This window comes from Chelonoidis abingdonii, chromosome 1 (genome assembly GCF_003597395.2).
Source record: "Chelonoidis abingdonii isolate Lonesome George chromosome 1, CheloAbing_2.0, whole genome shotgun sequence".
NCBI classification, from domain to species: domain Eukaryota; kingdom Metazoa; phylum Chordata; order Testudines; family Testudinidae; genus Chelonoidis; species Chelonoidis abingdonii.
In genome coordinates this window covers 26,523,996-26,545,860 of record NC_133769.1, presented here as the reverse complement: position 1 = coordinate 26,545,860, position 21,865 = coordinate 26,523,996, and the positions used below count along the sequence as shown (strand labels likewise).

General features: G+C 38.9%; 1 protein-coding gene across 3 annotated transcripts in view; it reads left to right on the top strand.

The window, feature by feature from the left end:
- NAPEPLD (N-acyl phosphatidylethanolamine phospholipase D) overlaps positions 1–21,160 on the top strand; it is a 32,087-nt gene extending 10,927 nt beyond the window's left edge. For all 3 annotated transcript variants that reach the window (XM_032774530.2, XM_032774531.2, XM_032774532.2), the window contains 4 exons: positions 4,660–4,972; positions 13,212–13,858; positions 17,089–17,203; positions 20,199–21,160. In XM_032774530.2, the coding sequence (XP_032630421.1) occupies positions 4,660–4,972; positions 13,212–13,858; positions 17,089–17,203; positions 20,199–20,327 (1,204 nt within the window). In that variant the 3' untranslated portion in view covers positions 20,328–21,160. The remainder of the gene's footprint in view (positions 1–4,659; positions 4,973–13,211; positions 13,859–17,088; positions 17,204–20,198) is intronic.
- Positions 21,161–21,865: the final 705 nt, after the last annotated feature.

Here is a 21,865-nt window from a genome sequence, read left to right as displayed (position 1 = left end):
TGTTTGGTGCTAGAAAAATAAAATTGGCTCTGAGGTGAACTCAAGAGGGTGGGAGAAAGTGTTGGCTCATCCCTGATTGAGTACTTTGTAATATTCAAGTATCAGAGGGGTAGCTATGTTAGTCTGAATCTGTAAAAGCAGCAAAGAGTCCTGTGGCACCTTATAGACTAACAGACGTTTTGGAGCATGAGCTTTCGTGGGTGAATACCCACTTCGTCGGATGCGTGGGTATTCATCCACGAAAGCTCATGCTCCAAAACGTCTGTTAGTCTATAAGGTGCCACAGGACTCTTTGCTGCTTGTAATATTCAAGATATAGATACCAAATCTCAGATATGGACGCTTTCTTGTTTAGAATACCAAGAACCTCTGTAGACAAACAACCTGCCAGGTTTTATTTTAAGCCAAAAGTTGAAGCATGCTGGATTTTCTCAAAATGTTCCTCTTCACCTTAAGAAAATAATTAGTTTTAGTTTGCGGTACCCTAAGCAGAATCAAAACTGATGTACAGAGCAAAATTGCTGCATTTCAGACACGCTGGGTTATACCCACCATGTATTTCCAAGAGAAACATAAATTAAGAGGCAAGAGAGAGACTTTCAAGGAATGTACATTTCAGAGAATACTTGACTAAGTTAACTGTTTCTAAATTTGTAATTTTCTTTATGCATGTAAAAAGGTTAAGTATTCAATCAGTTCTGGCTGATCAGATCTGTGCTTCCCTCAAATGCTTATGGAATGCTAATGAAAGCCACGTACGTGCATCAAATGGAAAACATATTGGCAGATGGATACCTGCAGTGCCTTAAATGCCTTGGCACACATTTTGTTGTCAGTACAACCATTCCCTCTTCCCTTACACTGATAATTTGGTTCACTATGGCCTGGTCTACACTACGCTGTTAAACCGATTTTAACAGCATTAAATCGATTTAACGCTGCACCCGTCCACACTGCACTGCTCTTTATATCGATTTAAAGGACTCTTTAAATCGATTTCTGTACTCGTACAAAACGAGAGGAGTAACGCTAAAATCGATATTACTATATTGAATTAGGGTTAGTGTGGACGCAAATCGACGTTATTGGCCTCATTATTTTACAGTAGCTACCCACAGTGCACCGCTCCAGAAATCGACGCTAGCCTCGGACCATGGACGCACAGCACCTAATTAATGTGCCTAGTTTGGACGCGCACAATCGACTTTATAATATCTGTTTTATAAAATTGGTTTAAGCTAATTCGAATTTATCCTGTAGTGTAGATGTAGCTTATCAAAATTTCAGAGCAGGATCAAATGTGCATTTAAGCAAAAATCAAACTCACCCATTTGAGAGATGAATGTAATAGATAAATTAAAACTTTTAAAAATGCCTCAGACACTTTTGGAGCTCTTTTAATGTAAAATGACTTCATAGATTCCAAAGCCAGATGGGACCATTGTGATAATCTAGTCTTTCCTGCTATATAACAGACCACAGGACTTCCCTGAATTAACTCCTGTTTGAATTAGAGCGTATTATTTTTTTAAAAAAATCCAATCTTGACTTAAAAGTTTGTAGTGATGGAGAATCTACTACAACCCCTAGTAAATTGTTCTAATGGTTAATTATTGTCACCTTTAAAAATTTGCTCCTTATTTCTAGTCTGAATTTGTCTAGCTTCAGCTTCCACTCATGGCATCTTGTTATACCTTTTGTATATAAACCTTTGTTATACCTAGATTGAAAAGCCCTGTTATCAAATTTCTGTTCCCCTTGTAGGTACTTACAGACTGTGATCAAGTCATCCCTTAGCTTGTAGTAACAATGGTAGTATGTCAACTTTACAGTAGCTCATACTGTGGACCACAGTCGTCATGTACAGTATTTGAATAAGAAAATTGAAATGGGTGGAGTACTGAAATGGTAACTGATTAATTTATTGAAATTAGGTACCTAAATTACTAGAATTAGATACTTTACCTTTGCATATCATCTTTTAGTAATTTTTCAGATGTGGTTTTATGCTGTTTGCATGCTTTAATTAAAAAAATGATCTGTAATTAAAACTTCTGACTTGGCATATAAACCTAGGAATTAAAAAAAAAACAAATGGTTTTCCCTGAGTGCAAACAACAGCTTGTAGGTATACTGCATAGTTCAGTACCTGGAAAGACATATTGTGTAATGCATATATCTGCACGCAACCCTTAATCCTCCTTTGTGCTGCTTCTATGTACCACAGTCCTGCATACTTTCTAGAGTGGTGTGCACAGTTTCGGAATGCACACAATTTGAATTAAATGTTATATAGTGATGTAATACATAAATGCATTTACTGGAATATGTGATTGTTAATTAGCAAATGTACAAACTGGGTGATCTCTCTAAAACTTAAAGAAAATTAATGCAAAGAAACTTAATTTAATCCACCATTACAGTTGAGATTTTACACAGTTCAAGGCCAGTGGCAGTAACCCTGCCCTGCTGTGGATGTATGGAGATATTTCTGTTACCATATGGTGTTGTCTTTAATGCCTTAATAATCTATGTCTGTGCAATATGGCAGAGTAATGATTGATGCGGGAACCATCTGTGTATCTCTTCATCAGCTAAGTCATGTCACAGGTAAGCAATCTCGCTAATTTGCAAATGGCTGTTCCTGCAGCAGAAAAAGAGGGATCTACCTCTAAAGTCAGAGCTCCACCAATACATAAATTTTTGATCTGTTGTAGTAACATTAAACTGATTTTGTCTGTGTATAAAATCTCAGCTGTAATGGTACACTAACATAGATTTTTGTATTTAATTGTACAAGGGCAGAGTGAATTCTAGCCACTCGGGTACTTGAAGATTATTTTGTCAGAGGAACAACACATCTCTTAACTAATTTGACTAAAACCATGCTAAGTACAATGGAGAAATTTTTCTTTTAAATTGCTTGTAAGTCACTGGCCTATTTAAACCCTTCCTTTTGAAAGTGATCCTTGAGCTCACAAAGTTTGGAAATCAGTTAATGTACAAGTACATCTCTAAGGGATATCTGAGGTCAAGCTTGATTATTGGGTGAAAAGTTTATTTAGTCCAGAATGTGTAGAGGGCTTGTTCCATATCAGTAAACAGCCCAATTCCCAGCCTGTGTGTAGGAATGGTTCTTGACTGTGATAAAAGGTATAGTAACTCTGGAACTATAAAGGGAGGTTTGCATGCTGGATACTGGTACCTCTATTTTTGCTTCTAGTTAGTACCATCAGTCTTAATTCACGAATGCTAAAATTCCCTCCACATTGTTTTGAAGTATCTAATCAAGACATTACCCTATAAGAATGTTTCCAAACTTACTGGAGACCAATACAAATGCTGTTTCCATCCAGTCATTTAATTTTGTCTTGTGGTGCGTATCTATTTAAACAGTGTTTCACTGATTCTAAACAATGTACAATGCTACTTGTCTGCCTCTGGTCATTTATTGTTTTTAATCATGTAAAGGTCTGAAGTCTTGTACTTTCCTGTTTTAAATAACTGGACACCAAACCAACATTTGTCTTAATATTGGGAGAGGATTGAAAATTTAATTCAAAATAAGTGTATTCCAGATTTTCTTAAGAAACTAAAGTTGTTAAGTCACTCATTTATCACTTTGCGAGGATTTTTCCCCCCACCTTGGAATCCTGTTGAGTTTGGATTGTTTTATCTAAATTTGTAAACTGTAGAGGATGCATGTTCAGCATGACAATATTGTGAATGCAGCATGGGTTAGGAGCTCTTGGCTCCCATATTCTAATTGCTTCTATGAAATAGACTTAAACTGGAGCTGTGGGTAAATTAATTTGTTTCTCCAGTTGCAAAATAAGGATATTTATTAACTTTACAGTGGTGCTGAAATTAAGGTATTGTTTGTGGAACACTTTGAAGATATAGAATACTAAATGTTGCAAATAAAACACAAACATTGGACCTATTGTAGACTCTAAGTCCAGGAACCAGCCTACTTAATGGATACCAGACTTCTGCAGCTCATCCCTGGGATGACTAATTTCATGGGACTTGGATTATCCTTCAGACATTTGACTTTAATTATATCGGTTAAGCTTAACTGAACTTTCAGCTTACCTATATTGTCTAAAATACAGCTATCTTGAGGCATCAAATACCTCTTGTGTTCATACATCTTGTTCATATTATACAGAGATGCATTATTTATTGATGTGTCTTTCAAACAGAAGTATCTTTATTGCTACATAATACTGCAGTTTTTATTACAGAACAAAGGTCCGATGTCAAGTATAAAATATTTCATAGTTCAAGAAAATCAAGGATGTGCTTGTAAGATCAAATTACATCAGGTGTTAAATGAACTTTAGGAGGAGTTTGGTACTCTTCCAAAAAGAGAAAGTAAAGAACATTCCCCTCTTTTATATTTAGTATGTCATAGGGCTGGGTTCTAAAGTTATGCATACCAGGAAGGAAGTTTCTGCCTGAACTACGCTACTTGCTAAGACCTGTTTTTTAAGCTTTCCGTGTAATAACTGTTCTAAAAAGTAAAGTTGTATGGAAAAATAAATTGCAAAATGGAAAGGGCAGCTTTATTTTTGTGGTGGTGTGGAAAGCTTTCAATGTTATGAATGTTAATGTTAGTGAGAGAAAAGATTAATTCATTTCAAAAATATATTTTAGCTCTTCATCAAAAGACATGGATGAGAAGGCAGATGAAGAGCAACCTTCAACTGCATGTAACCAGTACCCTAAGGAGGCAGTAAGGAAACGACAAAATTCAATTCGAGGTTCCAGAGGCAGTGACTCGTCCAGGACGTCCAGAAAAAGCTTCAGATTGGATTACCGTTTAGAGGAAGATGTAACTAAATCAAAGAGAGATAAAGATGGAAAGTTTGTCAACCCTTGGCCAACATGGAAATCTCCATCCTTGCCAAATATTTTGAAATGGGCCCTTGTCGAAAAAAATAACAGCAACATCCCATCTTCAAAACAGGTAACTATTTGCATGTTTACTATTCCAAGATGTAAGTCCTAATCCTGTGGGGCACTGAGAGCTCTCAATTCCTATCTTTAAAATAAGAGGATTTTCAAATAAGACTTCTTAGGCCTCTTTTTGAGACTCTAGACCAGTGGTGGGGAACCTGTGGCCTGCCAAGGTAGTCCGCTGGTGGGCTGCGAGACAGTTTGTTTACATTGCCCGCCTGCAGCTCCCAGTGGCCACGGTTTGCTGGCCCCATCCAATGGGAGCTGCGGGAAGCAGCGGCTAGCATGTCCCTGTGGCCCGTGTCGCTTCCTGCAGTTCCCATTGGCCAGGAATGGCAAACCACAGCCACTGGGAGCGGTAGGTGGCCATGCCTGCAGTCAGTCAATGTAAACAAACCATCTCGTGGCCTGCCAGCAGATTACCCCTGTGGGCCGCAGGTTGACCACCACTGTTTTTGGAGACTCATCAGTTTCACTGTTTTTTTTATGTATCTTTTAATTTTTTTTATTATTTCTTTCAAAAGCCATCCATTTCTACCGTTTTAATGTGAAATCTTTAATTCTATGTGTGAGGCCTATAAACTTGGAGTAGATTATCCAGTTCAGGTTATATGTTGAGAGAAACTTCAGGAAATACCCAAACAGCATTTTTCTGAACTCACATGGTTACAGGTTATTGCATGTTTCTCTTTCAATAGATATTGGACATGTCTACAATTTGTAGGATATCTACTGCATTATTCAAGGTGCAATTATTACTTATGGGACATTTAATTACAAAAATGTTACTGTATGATTTGAATGGTGGTGAAAACTTTATATAGCTTTGGGATGGTATAAAACCACTACTAAATTGTAATGATGATTTCCTCTTTTTGCCAGCCACAATACATAGGTTAGATTCTCTCAGAGAGAGTAAGTTTTTATATTGGGGCTAAGTTGAGCAAACATTTATACTAAGACACTGTCAGGTTATTGGGAAAAGACACTATTATTTATTTGTCTTGCATCAGTGCCTGTAGGTCTCAGTCAGTTTCAGGGCTTCATTGTGCTAGAACTGTATACAATCATAATGTAAAAAAACCAAAACCCTAAAAATAAAAAAAAACTACAAACCCTCCCCCACAACAAAAGAAAGAAAATACGGTTCCTGCCACAAAGAGAACTGGATATTGGTCTTAAACGCCTCAGTTTTGAGATGCACTTTGTGGAGATACACTTCTGAGCTAGTACTTTTCAGCATCCAGGAGGCAATCATAAGAGTTTATGCTTCACAGTCTGAAGCATGTGGGAGACTTTCATTGGTTAATCTATGAATGAAACAGCTAATTGACAGTACTTCTGATGAGAAAATAAGTCTATATATTGCATTTTTAGCGATAGTGGCTCAGAGTTGTTTGATCTCAGAGGGGTAGGGAATCTATTTAAGGAATAGATTAAAGCTGTAAACAGTTGGTCTGACAGCATTTTGAGCGCTATTCTCCAGGATTAATTAACCCATTTTAAATTTGCAAGTCCCACAACATCCAGCATGCACGCCCTGGACATTTAGCCAGTATGCGTGCACCAATTATTTGCAGCTCCTACCACCACTGCTGGCTTGCTACATTATCTTGTGTGGAGTTCACATCCTGGCTTGCACTGTCACCTGGCTGCTCGAGAAAAACCCACTCCGACCAGGTTACCAAGAAGATTTAGTCCTTCAGAGGCCTGGAAGGGCGAGGAGAAGACACTGACTGGAGCAAGCAGACCAGTTGAAAAGGTTTGCCTGCTTCTTCTTAAGAGTTGTCTGGGTGACACTTGGACAGAGCAGGAACTGGTCACTGCTAGCCCAGATCCTTAGGACCAGGTCAGGGCTTTGGTCTCAAGCACTACAACTAAACACTTGCCTTTAAAAGCACAGCCAGTCAAATTCTGAGTTTTGTTATCCTTAGTTAACTGTTTAAAGACTGATGCCAAGTTCACAGCTTAGACCACAATGCTCTGAGTAGATGGCCACAACTTGTGGACTAAGGCAGGGAGCTCCTGCAGCACTACACATGGCCCTGCAAAAGACGCTATGGAGCAAACAGTTGTATGTATTAAAAGAGTGACCAGCAACCTGTGAGTCTGGTTAATGACTGACGACATGGGTCGGTGCTTTGGTGTGTTGTGTGTGCAATGGAGAGCTGTAATATTGTTTCATTTGAGCTGCAGGATAACTATCTGTGACTTAAGATAAGATCAAGAAGGAATTTATAGCATGCCTGGTGCAGAGCTAACTGACCTGTCTGTTACAGCTATCCCCCTATTCCATTTTGTTTCTTACAGCTGTCCCCATACTCCATTTTGTTCTTGTTCTCCTCCTGTGGCCGCCCCTCCCTGGCTGTTAAGTTGTTTACCAGACCCACTGCCCTTCTCAAAGGAGGGACCCCTTAAGTTGTTACCAAGAGCCATTCCCTTCTCAAAGGGAGGACCCCTAAGTTTTTACCAAGAGCATTGCCCTTCTCAAAGGGATGGCCACTTGTGCAAGTGGGACCACTGCCGTTTCAAAGGTTGCCTCTTATCACTTGTTAAACCTGGGCTCGTGTAGGGTAGCAATGTCCAGAGCTGCAAGACTTATTGTGTTTTAAGACCTGGGCATGAGTCATAGCCTCATGTGCTTTTTGAGTCACCTATTGCACAGGACTCTGCCAGACATGTCTCTGTGCTCACCTACAGTTTTTCCCTGCCTCCTCTCTCCCCTGTTCAAAGGAGCCAATCAACGTACTGCGGGAAACTGCCTGAGTTTGCCTTTAAAAACAGACTTTTTAAACTAACAGCAGAAAGGTTCTGCCTTGCTACCTGCTCTGATCAGCCAGGTCTGGGGGTCCTTTCTCGCTCTCGTTTATTTTTGAGCGTACCCTGTTTTGAAACTCCCTCCCCCGCACAAGAAGATTGCTGTCTGAGAGATCTCCTGATATTGAAACCGTACTACCTTCTGATGTCTTGCTGCTTTTGCCTCTGCTGCTCTCCTGGGGGCTGGTAAGAATCCTCTGTGAACTCTCTATATTTTATTTTTTATTTTAGCTGCTGGCTCTGTCTCCCAGCACACAGACTCAAGCTAAACTTGGTCGTGTCTTAAAAACCTCTTTCTAAACTCCGTGGCACTTTGCTGCTAAAATAGTTTGTGCGCTGCTAGCCTGCTCCTTGGGCTTGCCTCGGGGCTCTCTGGCTTTCAGCTGTATCCACTGCTGCAGCACATCCCTGGGCACATACCACTCTGCCCTTCTAGTAATCCCCATACATAAGGTGCACCATGGTTTTGTGTTTTAGTTTATAAGATTATAGTTAAGATTTAGACTTGTGAAGTTTCACCTGCCTTGTTATAGTTTGCTGTTTTGTTGCTCCCTATAGTTGCTTGTTATAGTTTTGCTTAGAATTGTGATATTTGTTGTTTTGCCTAGTTGTTGGTTAAGATAGATAAGGTTTTTGTTGCTTCTCCCTCTGTATAACTTTGACTGTTTTTCCCCCGCTCCAATCCCCCCCTTGTGCTTCTCCGTGTCTCCCTGTTACAACTCCTTGCTGCCTTCCCCCCCTGCATCTGCATCACCCTCTGAACTTCCCAAACCCTTTGCTGCTTCTCTCCCTGTATAACTTTGTCTGTTTTTCCCCCGCTCCAATCCCCACTCTGTGTGCTTCTCCCTGTCTCCGTTACAACTCCTTGTTGCCCCCCCCCCGCGTCTGCATCACCCTCCGAACTTCCCAAACCCCTTGCTGCTTCTCCCCCTTATAACTTCCCAAACCCTTTGCTGCTTTTTTCCCTGCATCTTCACTCTCTCCTAACTTCCCAACTCCCTGCTGCTTCCCCCTCCCCAGCGTCTGCATCACCCTCCGAACTTCCCAAACCCCTTGCTGCTTCTCCCTCTGTATAACTTTCTGTTTTTCCCCCACTCCAATCCCCCCCTCTGTGTGCTTCTCCCTGTCTCCCTGTTACAACTCCTTGTTGCTCCCCCCGCGTCTGCATCACCCCCTGAACTTCCCAAACCCCTTGCTGCTTCTCCCCCGTATAACTTCCCAAACCCTTTGCTGCTTTTTTCCCTGCATCTTCACTCTCTCCTAACTCCCCAACTCCTTGCTGCCTCCCCCCCCACGTCTGCATCACCCCCTGAACTTCCGAAACCCCTTGCTGCTTCTCCCCCTGTGAAACTTCCCAAACCCTTTGCCGCTTTTTTCCCTTTGTTTTGGTGTCCGCTTGTTGCTTAAAACCTCTCTCTAGTCTGTTGTCCTTACCCTGCAGGGCTTCAAAGTCTCTCGCTGCTTGCGGCCACACTCTCCTCTCATCAGTTGCCACTAATCATTCACTCCCCTCCCCCTCCTGCTCCTTGACCCAGCTTTTAGGTACACTCTTGCTATCACAGCCTCACAAATTAAGTCAGTAATTTTCTACATTGCATAATTTCACTTATCACTCATGTTGCATTATTGCTCTGTGTTTCACATTTTACTTGTAATTATAACACTCCATTGGTTGCTTCCACTTTTCTGATATACTTTGTATTTGCATTAATACCATTGTGTTACATTGTATATAAGGCCACTAACCACTTAATACATTTTATCTAAGAAATTTGTAACGGCGGTGGGAGTATAGGTAAGTTCTTACCGCATTGGTAGTATTTTGTCAATTTCTATGGTGACTTGCCAGTGGGGACGGTTATAGTAGTTGGCGACGTCCAGCATATTGATACACGTAAAGTTGTTCTATATAAAGTGAGTGCCTATCAATCGGTAACTGTATACTCGATGAGTCACCATGTTGCAATTGAAGCACTCTAATACTTGTACTCCACCTGTTAGTACTCCTGGAAACAACTCTGTTCAACTAATGATGCCCACCCCCATCACTTGTCTCTCATCTGCTAGACATGCATCGTCTTAACATCCTCGCATCCCATCTTGGGTATTTCATTCTGTTTAACATTCCACACACTTCCTTTTTCCTTTAATAAAGAAATTAATTGGCACCCCACCTGTGTGGTAATTGCTCCCCAAGATCCCATATACCTGCAGGCAGGGACATGACCCAACTCTGATTTCCTAGTTTGCACTTCAGATGGTGAAGTAAGAACTAGCAAACAGTAGGAGCGTCACTAAAGTGAAGTCAGAAAAAGTCAAAGTCAGACGCAGCAAAAAGATAGATGAAGCATTATTATTTGGACTTCTCAGCTCCCAAGCCACTTCACTGCTTGCTTCACCATTGTCTGCATCACCTCTGAATTAAATCATAAAGTATTTCTGAGCCTACTTAAAATTAAAGCTGAGGGTTCCATGTGTCAGGGAAAAGTGATTAACCCCCCCTCCCCAATGCTTTAGGCCTTTTCCAAGGCTATGAAACTTAAGAGCTTCAGCTAGGCTTGTTTTTCTGTACAAAGGGCATGCGGGGGCAGAAAGGTGTGGTCAGGGCCCCAAAAAGGGGAACTGAAATTGGGAAAAGGGGGAAACAGGAGGTAGGACAGAAGGCCCTGGGACATGCCAGATTGCAACAGCTGTCCTTGCAGAGCCAGACTGCGAATAAAAGGTGTTAGAACACTCAAAACACAAACTTGAGTAGGAATAACAATAACAGGAAAAACCATAAATGAAAAAGTAATTGGTCAGCTTGCTTGTGATTAAGGTTGTATCCCAAATAAGGCAATTAAGATGTGTAACGAGCGTGCTACGTTTTGCAGTTTTAACCTTCATAAGCTTGGTAAGATTTGTAGAAAGCAGAGCAGCTTGCCTCTTGCGTGGGGCCACGCTGTCTCTCCCTGCTTATATGCTTGTATGAAATAAAAGAGCCTCAGGCTGTCTGATCCAAAATCAACCATGTGATCAATTTTCCACAACACATACTTCCCTTGACACTGTTTAGCTGTAGCGCATCTTTACTACAAACTGCCGCTTCCTCTGCATTCTAGTTAGCAACTCCTTGATTTTAAGAACATGCTAAGTAGCTGACACCCTTAACTGGTTCATGTTATCAGTCAGTATTTTGCATGTGGAATTGTATAACACCCATGATGTACTTCATTGAACTACAGACTATTGCTAAATTATTACAAGCCTCCATTTTTAACTGGGAATCTAGACCACAGACTTTCTGTATGTTACTGGCTTTGTTAATGACTTTTCTAAATGGCATTGAGATAGCTTTAATCACCATGTATTGTAAACATAAATTGTTGATTTTGTGTTGCTCCACAAATCTCAGTTAAAATAAAATCAGATGGTGCGTCAGTATGTACTGAGCTCCAAAGTCCTAAGCTAATTAACCAATCTTACTAAAGCCAGTCATGCATTTCTTCTTGCTTTGCATTTGGGGTGGGGAGGTGGGGATTTCACATTAATGCAGAAATGAAAAGAAGTGAATAGTAAATATTTTTCTCTAGATATCTTTGTCCACAGCCAATTTGTCATTAATGTCATATTTCAAACATCTGCCTTTGTTCTTGGAACAAAACCAAACATCTATAGTGCAACTGTGTCACCACCGTAATACTAGTATGCTAATACTAAATCCGGATAAGATTGTGTATTTTATCCACCTCATTGTTTACCTCGTTGTGCAATTCAAATGATTTAGTATGGAATATATTGCAGTAGAAGTTGTACACCCTTTTTTTTAAGTACTTGTAATTTGAATAATGAAATGATGACTTGGAAAAACCTATTTTTTTAATCCAAAATTTGAACATTTAAAAAAGACAGTCATGAAGAAATTTTTTCAACACATCAAAAATCAAAAATCTGTTTTATGAAGAAGACCTGAAAATGCTTTGCCCCAACTCCTTTCCATAATTTTGTATTAATTCATAGATTTTAAGACCGGAAGGGACCATTTGATCATCTAGTCTGACTGCCTGTATAATAGAGGTCACAGATTTTCAGTGAGTTATTCCTGCACCTAGCCCAACAACTTGTATTTGGCTAAAGTATATCTCCCAGAAAGGCATTCAGTCTTGATCTGAAAATATCAATGATGGAGATAATATCAGTTCCCTTGGTAGAGAAAAAGAAAATTGTGCCTTATTTCTAATTTGAATTTATCTGGATTCAATGTCCAGCTATTGGTTCTTATTGTCCTCTCTTTGCTGGATCAAAGAACACTATAATACCGTGAAGGTAATCAAGTAATTTCTATCTCTTCTTTGTGATAAACTGAACGCATTTTGTTCTTTGAGTCTCTCATTGTAAGGCATTTTCTCCATCTCTCAAATTATTTTTGTGGCTCTCTTCTGCACCCTCATCAGTTGGAAGTGGTCAAGTGGATCAAATATGGCTTTATCCTCTTTTCAGAGAGCATTGCCATAGTTATTGTGAAAGGGAGATAAATGTCTAACTGCAAATAGTGCAATTTGTATCACCTCCTTTCTAAAAAAAAAAAAAATACATTCAGGGTGTTTCTGTAACACACTTTTTAATGGAATTCTTTATTCCAACTACAGCTCCAATGAAGTCCAAGATTGAAATACTGATTTAAAAGGAACTACACTTAATCATTACCTTTCAATACAGTTTCAGTAGAACTGAAATTCATATTCCAATTTTTAATTAAGCTTCCATGGGACTTCACATTTAAGATAACCCTCCATAAGTAAGGTAGCAGCAGTGGTGCTGCATTATACCTCTCTACTTGGCAGTTTCTTAAAAATTTATCAGCATTGTTCATTGAATTATTGACTCTGCCGGTAGCATATTAGTGGTCCTCCTAGCAGATTAAAGTCTCTTCAGTCTAATAAGTAACTTGTAATAAATCTATCCCTGCTGGGACTCTGGAAGGATATTGCTCAGATCCACAAGCTATAGCTCCAATATTTAAGCTAAAGGCCAAACTCCAAGAGATGATAGTAGTAGTAGCAGCAGCAGCAGCACCACTAAAATCCTCTTCCAGGGCAATAGGGGCAAGATGTCAGAATTTGTTGCTAATTTTGAGCAATTCTATTTCATTCCAGTAAAAGTCTGCAAGTTGTTTTCAGCACATCTTTTGAATTGTTTCCTTTGTAGAGCTGCAGGCCTAATTCTCCTGTTCTCAAAAGCATGTTCTAAGGCCTAGAAAGATTAATGATTTTAATTTAATAGGAAGCTATTGAAGTCACTGGAAATGGTATCTCTGTGCACCTACTTGCAGGTTTCCTAGAAATTAAAGATGTACACTAAGAACAAGCCTTGTTTTGTGATTGGTGCTTTGTGGGCTTTTTGTTGTGTGTGCGCTTTGCTTTCTAACTCTCTTTTTGTTGTTTTTTTGCTAGGACCTTGATAAAGAGCTTCCTGTGTTAAACCCTTACTTCATTCCAAACCCCGAACTAGTTGGTAAGACTGGAACTGGCATGCGAGTCACATGGTTAGGACATGCCTCGGTTATGGTGGAAATGGATGGACTTGTAATTCTTACTGACCCCATCTTCAGCCAGCGGGCTTCCCCAGCACAGTTCGTGGGTCCAAAACGTTTCCGAGGACCTCCATGCACAGTAGATCAGCTCCCAAAAATAGATGCAGTAATGATCAGCCACACCCACTATGACCATTTGGATTATAATACTGTAGAGAGTTTAAACAAGCGTTTTGGCACTGAGTTGAGATGGTTTGTGCCTCTGGGTCTTTTAGAATGGATGCAGAAATGTGGCTGTGAAAATGTGATTGAACTGGACTGGTGGGAAGAGAATTGTGTCCCCGGTCATGATGCAGTTACTTTTGTCTTTACCCCATCTCAACACTGGTGCAAGAGGACTGCAACAGATGACAACAAGACTCTTTGGGGCAGCTGGTCTGTCTTGGGACCCTGGAATAGGTTTTTCTTTGCAGGAGATACTGGTTACTGTGTTGCTTTTAAAGAGATAGGCAAAAGATTTGGACCTTTTGATCTTGCAGCTATTCCCATTGGAGCTTATGAACCAAGGTATGCAAATTTCAAAGGGTTTGACCAAAAGATATGTAAACTATATTAATGAAATGATATACTGAATTCAAACCACGTTTTTTCTTGTTAATGGTTTAATACTAACATTGTATCTGCAGCTTCTGAACTTTTCACTTGTCTAAAATACATTTCAGGAAATGTAGAGCAGAAGAGCAATTTGAAGGCTGTGGAAATAGTAAGGGAGAGCAAGGGCATGTCTGTGCTGTGGGCGGCACAGCTGCAGCTATGTTGTTGTCGCAGCGTAGTGCAGACGCTTCCTACGTCAACAGAAGGAGTTTTTCCATCAATGTACATAATCCACCTCCCTGAATGGGCGGAAGCTATGTTGACAGAAGAATTCTTCTGTTGATCTAGTTGTGTCCACACTGAGCGTTGGGTCAGCTTAACTACAGTACTCTAGGATGTGAATTTTTCATACCCATGAGTGATGTACCTAAGTCAATCTAAATTTTAAGTGTACACCAGAGCCAAGATGTAGAAAGAGAGGGGAAAGAAGCTGAAATGTGGTGTTTTTTTTAATCAGACATTACTCCAAAAACTATTGAAAAACACATACAGCCTGGCATTATTTTAATGTGAAAAGAAAGTAGGAATAGGAAAGGCCACTGGGATCACCCAATCTGAAATCCATTTTCATACATTAACACAATTTACAGTGCTACTATATTATTCTAATTACCACATTACTTTCCCCGATTTCAGTTGTCACATGATTCTGAATGCTTTATAGCATTTGAAAGACGTGTTTGCCTGGGCATCTATTTCCTCCTTATCACATGGTATCTAAGCTTTCAGGTGGGATAAAGCATTGGTTCTTAGTAGGGGTGTCAATTAATTGCAGTTAACTCATGCAATTAACTCAAAGTTAACTGTGATTAAAAAAATTAATTGCGATTAATCGTGCTGTTAAATAATAGACTACCAGTTGAAATGTATTAAATATTTTTGCATGTTTTTCTATGTTTTCAAATATATTGATTTCGATTACAACACAGAATGCAAAGTGTATAGTGCTCACTTGATATTATTTTTACAAATATTTGCACTGTAAAAACAATAAAAGAAATAGTATTTGTCAGTTCAACTCCATACAAGTACTGTAGTGCAATCTCTTTATTGTGAAAGTGTAACTTACAACTGTAGATTTTTTTTCTTACATAACTGCACTCAAAAACAAAACAATGTAAAACTTCAGAGCCTACAAGTCCACTCAGTCCTACTTCTTGTTCAGCCAGTCCCTAAGACAAACAAGTTTGTTTATATTTTCAGGAGATAATGCTGCCCTCTTCTTATTTACAATGTCACCTGAATGTGAGAACAGGTTTTCAACTGGCACTTTTGTAGGCATTGCATGGTATTTATGTGCCAGATATGCTAAACATTCACATGCCCCTTCATGCTTCAACCACCATTCCAGAGGACATGCTTCCATGCTGATGATGCTCATTAAAAAAATGTGTTAATTAAATTTGTGACTGAACTCCTTGGGGGAGAATTGCATGTCTCCTGTTCTGTTTTGCCTACGTTCTGCCATATATTTCATGTTATAGCAGTCTTGGATGATGACCCAACACATGTTCGTTTTAAGAACACTTTCACAGCAGATTTGACAAAATGCAAAGAAGGTACCAATGTGAGATTTCTAAGGACAGATAAAGCACTCAACCCACGGTTTAAGAATCTGAAGTGCCTTTCAAAATCTGAGAGGGACGAGGTGTGGAGAATGCTTTCAGATGTCTTAAAAGAGCAACACTCTGATGTGGAAACTTCAGAACCCAAACCATCAAAAAGGAAAATCAACCTTCTGGTGGCATCTGACTCAGATGATGAAAATGAACATGCATCAATGTGCTCTGCTTTGGATTGTTATCGAGCAGAACCCATTATCAGCATGGACGCATGTCTTCTGGAATGGTGGTTAAACCATGAAGAGACACATGAATCTTTAGTGCATCTGGCACATAAATATCTTGTAATGCTGGCTACAACAGTGCCATGTGAATACATGTTCTCACTTTTGGGTGACATTGTAAACAAGACGTGGGTAACATTATCTCCTGCAAAGTGTAACAAACTTGTTTGTCTGAGCAATTGGCTGAAGTAGGACTGAGTGGACTTGTAGGTTCTAAAGTTTTATATTGTTTTATTTTTGAATGCAATTATTTTTTGTACATAATTCTACATTCGTAAGGTCAACTTTCATTATAAAGAGATTGCACTACACTATGTGTATTAGGTGAATTGAAGTATACTATTTCTTTTGTTTTTTTACAGTGCGAATATTTGTAATAAAAATAAATGTAAAGTGAGCACTGTACACTTTTTATTCTGTGTTGTAATTCAAATCAGTGTATTTGAAAATGTAGAAAACATCCAAAAATATTTAAATAAATGGTATTCTATTGTTTAAGCCTGATTAATTTGTTTAATCGCTTGGCAGTCCTAGTTTTTAGCTTTAGCAGGTCTCAAGATAACAGTTGCTAAAATGTCAGAAATGAAGTTTGGGCAGGTTGGGGAAGCAAACCAGAAATCAGAATGGTGAGATTAAAGTCCAGTATTTCTGATGAACTACCCAGTTCAGAAATAAATGCTAGCATTCTCATTGGTGTGCAAAATCTGCTTCTCTCTTCCCCTTTAGAGAGAGTTTGTCACTGGCCTTCAATTAATTATAGCAAATTCTAGAAGTTGAACCAATGTAATTTTAATCCATGCCTTATACTTGGGACTTGCTCAGAACACTGCACCTCCAGTAGCAAGCAAAGTGTTCATTCAATACCGACTCAGAGAGAAGAGTGCTATCTACTGAAGCGTGTTTCTTGTATTCTATCGTATGATTTTTCATACATATTGATTATGGTGATGTTAGCATGAACTTGCTTCAGAGCAGATGGCCCATAAATCCTTAAGCTGAATACATTGGGAAACTTCCCACCTCTATAAAGAATACCGATTAAAAAACAGAATAGCCCTCCAAATTCTGTGCATGTGCGTGCTGTTGTATACATCTATTGTAATTAGTTGAAGGAATGCTAGTCATTACTAGCAAATGGATTTCTACAGTCTCTGTAACTTGGTGACAGTTATAGACCTTCTTTTGATTAAATGAGGATATCTTAACATCTCTTGCCTATTTAAAAACCCTAATAAAGAACAGATATCTTGAATGTAAAAGGTTACACTAAATATGTAAGTTATTTTGTGTTTGTTAGGTGGTTTATGAAATACCAGCATGTGAATCCTGAAGAAGCTGTAAGAATTCATATTGATGTTCAGTCAAAGAAGTCTGTAGCGATTCATTGGGGAACCTTTGCTTTAGCAAATGAGGTGAGTTTGGGCTAATCATGAATACATTCAAATTTTCTAAGTATGGAAACAGTAATTAAGCTTAATCATCTCATATTATAACAAACATCTATAAATGGATTATCTATAGCTCAGAATTATAAGCTTATTTTGTCTTTATCCTTACGTAACTGACTACATATTGTATGTATTTAGTTAAGACTAAATTCTACAATTTTTAATACAAAAACTAGTTCAGTTTTCTTAACAATTTTAGCTCAAGGTATAAAATGCTCTCAATAGAGCTGAATTTCTTGTGAATGTCAAATACTTCAAGATAAAATGGCAGTGAAAAAATATCAGCACATTGGGAGCTTTTGTTATGCAGGCAGATTTGAAATACTATCTCTTTTGGCAGAGGAACTGGTGCACAGAAAAAGGGGAAGGCATAATACACTTGATAAGGAGAGATCAATGTTGCATGTTAAAAGAGCAGGTCTTGTCATCAGATTTGTGGTACTGGGTTAGCATCAACCTAACATGAGACTGCTTATGTAGTAAATGACCACAGATAAGTGATACAGGTAATAGAATTCATGACAGATGAGTTAAGGGAGAGAATAAGAGAAGAAACCCAGAAAGACAGACTATAATTCTAGTTCGGCATTTGAAATTTTGCATCCATGCCTTGAATTATCAGACACTTGGGACACAAATCTAGATCAGATGACGGGACAAAGAAGAGCTTGTGTCAGAAACCCAGAAAGAGAAATTGACACAGAAGATGATAAATTCTGCAATTGATCTTCAGATCGGAATGCCCCAAATTGGGAAGAAAATATTTACAATAGTACATCAGCAGGTATTATAGAAATGTGCTGGATAGCAAGACTAAAACAGACAATCATGGTTTTTATTACTATTATAGATGAAATTATTAATGAGTCACAGGATGAAAAAACTTTCTGAAATGGAGGATGGGAGTGTTCTGTTGTATGGATAGTAATTTAGGTATACAAAAATCAAGGACAGCAGAAATGTGAATAAATATTGTGACAGGGTCAGGACAGATGGCCACAAGAGAGTGGTCAAAGGTAGATATGTTAGCTCCAGGTTAAGCAGGTCCCTTTTCCCTTGGTAAGATAACAGGGACTATTCCAGAAACTCAGGAACTTTCTAGAATTAATTAAGGCAAGCAGGCTAATTAGGACACCTGTAATCAATTGGGAAGTTACTAGAATTAAGGCTAATCAGGACACCTGGTATAAAAAGGGTCTCACTCCAGTTAGTGAGTGTGCGTAAGGAGCTGGGAGTGAGAGGACATGCTGCTGGAGGACTAAGCAGTACAAGCGTTAACAGACACCAGGAGGAAGGTCCTGTGATGAGGACAAAGAAGGTATTGGGAGGAGGCCAGGGGGAAGTAGCCCAGAGAATTGTAGCTGTTGTGTAGCTGTTCCAGAAGGCACTCTAGAGAGCTGCAGTCCACAGGGCCCTGGGCTGGAACCCAGGGTAAAGGGCGGGCCCGGGTTCCCCCCAAAACCTCCCAGCTCCTGATCAGATACAGAAAGATCTGAGGCTAGCAAAATCCGCCAATAAGCGCAGGACCCACCAAGGTAGAGGAGAAACTTTATCACAATATGTAACTGCTAAGTATCATAGGGGTAGCTGAGTTAGTCTATATCCACAAAAACGAGGAGTCTGGTGGCACTTTAAAGATTAACAGATTTATTTGGGCATAAGCTTTCCTGGGTGAAAAACCCCACTTCTTCAGATGCTCGTGTACTGCTAAGTTTGCTTTTATTGCTGTATCATTGGCAGACAGGCAGAAGTTAGAATATTACACGTGTAAATCACATTTTACATGTTTACTAAAGTGTTATATACTGTCTAATCCTGCATAATTAACAGTTCCTTTTATAGTTAATTTGACGTACACTTTATTGACAATTTCATATCCTGTTCTATTGCTTAATTTTTACCTTCATAAGCAAGTTTCTAATATAGGTAATATGTTGCCACTGTTTGTAAAATTGTAGTTTAGGGGAAATTCTTGTTAAAACATCTATATGCATTTTATCTTGTAACTAGTAGCCTGGATACTGAGTTATTAAGGCAGCAACATATGTAAACACAGTATCTTTCATACAGCGTTTCACATCCAGGCTACCTTGAATAGTCTGTGCCTTTAGTATACAAGGAGTGCTTTTTTCATTATTCTGAATATATGTTGAAAACTCCCGTAAGCCTTTTTTTAATATGCTTTGCTTTGTATTCAAGATAGCATTGCCTAGAAATGCTGTGTGCATAGTGTACCTTCTTCAGAGGAAGAGTTCATATTACCTAAATTTATTTTCAAAAATGTAATGCAGCAAGAAGACAGCATTGAAATGACAATTTGTTTGCTTGAACAATTAAACTAATAACCTTTAAATGTGAGAGAGGGAAATCTTTATTTTTTGTTGATCATGACAGGGAATGCATTTTTCTAAAACTGGGAAAGAAAGTGCCATCTACTGAATCACCAACCTCACTTCCTCCAGTACTTAACATTTCCCCATGGTTCCCAACCCAGGAGTGAACTGGTCCTGGTTTATTTAAGAACTCTTATCCAATAGGGTGTGAGGTAATATAGATTTTGAGTCATAGATGCATATGTAGCTAGTATTGTAAAGATTATAGGTCATGTGTTGTCTGTTACTAATTGTATAATTTCAGTGGGGTGTTTTAAATAATAATAAGAACCTCCAAACCTCCCCCCCGCAAAAAACCTTTCATGTTCACTTAATCTCAGAAAATGTACACCTGGTACACTTTGCCTAGTATATCTAAAAGGTGAACCAGTTTGTACAGAGCAGTGGTTCTCAACCTGTGGCCCAGTCAACACACAGCTGCAGCCCACATGACATCCTCAGGCCCATAGTAGTAGTGTTGGATGCGGCCCACAATGGTAAATAGGCTGAGAACCACTGGTGTAGAGCTTGAAAGCCATATTTTATCTAATGTTGGCATTGTATCTCTTTCTCCCCTCTATCTCCAGTATTACTTGGATCCTCCAGTTAAATTGAATGAAGCCCTTGAAAGATATGGCTTGAAGCCTGAGGATTTCTTTGTCTTGCACCATGGAGAATCACGAGACTTGAATATAAATGACGATGGATTTGAATAATTTTAAAAAATCTGAAAATTCTTTGAGCCTTGTTTTGATTTATACTAGGAAATAATGAAAAGATTGATAGCTTCATAACCCTCTAATAAAATTTTCTAAAAATTAGTACTAGATTTTTAGACTCCAGGTTTGTTAATTTCAGAGGTAAAAATTGTATACCTGCTTGATCACACAATTGCTTATAAACTGAATGGCATATTGAGAGATGATTTAAACACTCAATGTACAAAGCATTCATTGTCTAGAAATGCCTTGTAATTTCAACTATGTACATCCACCCCAAAAAATGCTTTAATTTTTTCATATATGGTTTTATGGGATGGAGTCTTCCGCCTGTTGTGAAAGCATGTTTAAAGTAAAATACTGATTTTACTGAATGCCTGATGTTTGCATTTCATGAGAAACTAAAAATGATCTAAAGAAATGTGCCTTTTTAAAGAGAGATTGCTTAAGATTTGCATCATTAATGCATAATTACTGCTGGCCAGAATATCTGTATTCTTTGTTTTAAAATTACTCTATCATAGATCTAAATATTTCTATTGTTTTGAGATTGGTTTTCCTTGTCAAATACAGAACATAAACTCATTTTGCTCCTATCTGAAGTCATGATTCAGCCTTTTATTTCTGTATTTTTTTTTTTTTTCAAATAAGCAGAGGCACTGATGGCATTGTCTCAAACACGGGCTATAGAAGACTTTTCACAGCTTCCATATGGCTTTACTAAGCATGCTGTGGGATTATAAAATTTGTGCAGTATTGTAAAACTTGGCAAAATGCATCTGTATTAATTGCCATACTGATTTACAAAATAAAGTCTATTGCCAGGAAAATTGTAATTTTCCTTCACATTTCATTGTAAAAATTTGCTTTACTATGTACAGGATTGTTAGTTATACCAAAACATAAGTCTGACTGCAGGGTACAGATATTTCTTGTTCTGGGAATGCATTGCATATTAAATGCATAAGAACGGCCATAGTGCGTCAGACCAAAGATCCATCTAGCCCAGTATCCTGTCTTCTGACAGTGGCCAGTGCCAGGTGCGCCAGAGGGAATGAACAGAACAGGTAATCATCAAGTGATCCATTCCATCACCCATTCCTAGCCTCTGGCACACACAGGCTAGGGACACCATCCTTGCTCATTCTGGCTAATAGATGGACATATCCTTCATGAACTTACCTGGTTCCTTTTTGAACTCTGTTATAGTCTTGGCCTTCACAACATCCTTGGGCAAATTGTTCCACAGGTTGACTGTCTCATGGGGGACTTCCCTCCCTTTTTCTTGTTAGTGGTTTAATACTAACATTGTATCTGCAGCTTCTGAACTTTTCACTTGTCTAAAATATATATTGGGAAATGTAGAGCAGAAGAGAGATTTGAAGCCTGTGGAAATCATAAGGGAGAGCAAGGGCAGGCCTGAACTGTGCTGATACGTCCTACATTAACAGAAGTTTTCCCATCAGTATAGATAATCCCTGCCACCTTCTCTCTTCCCTCCCTGTGAAGAGCCTCCATATGCACATACCCTCATT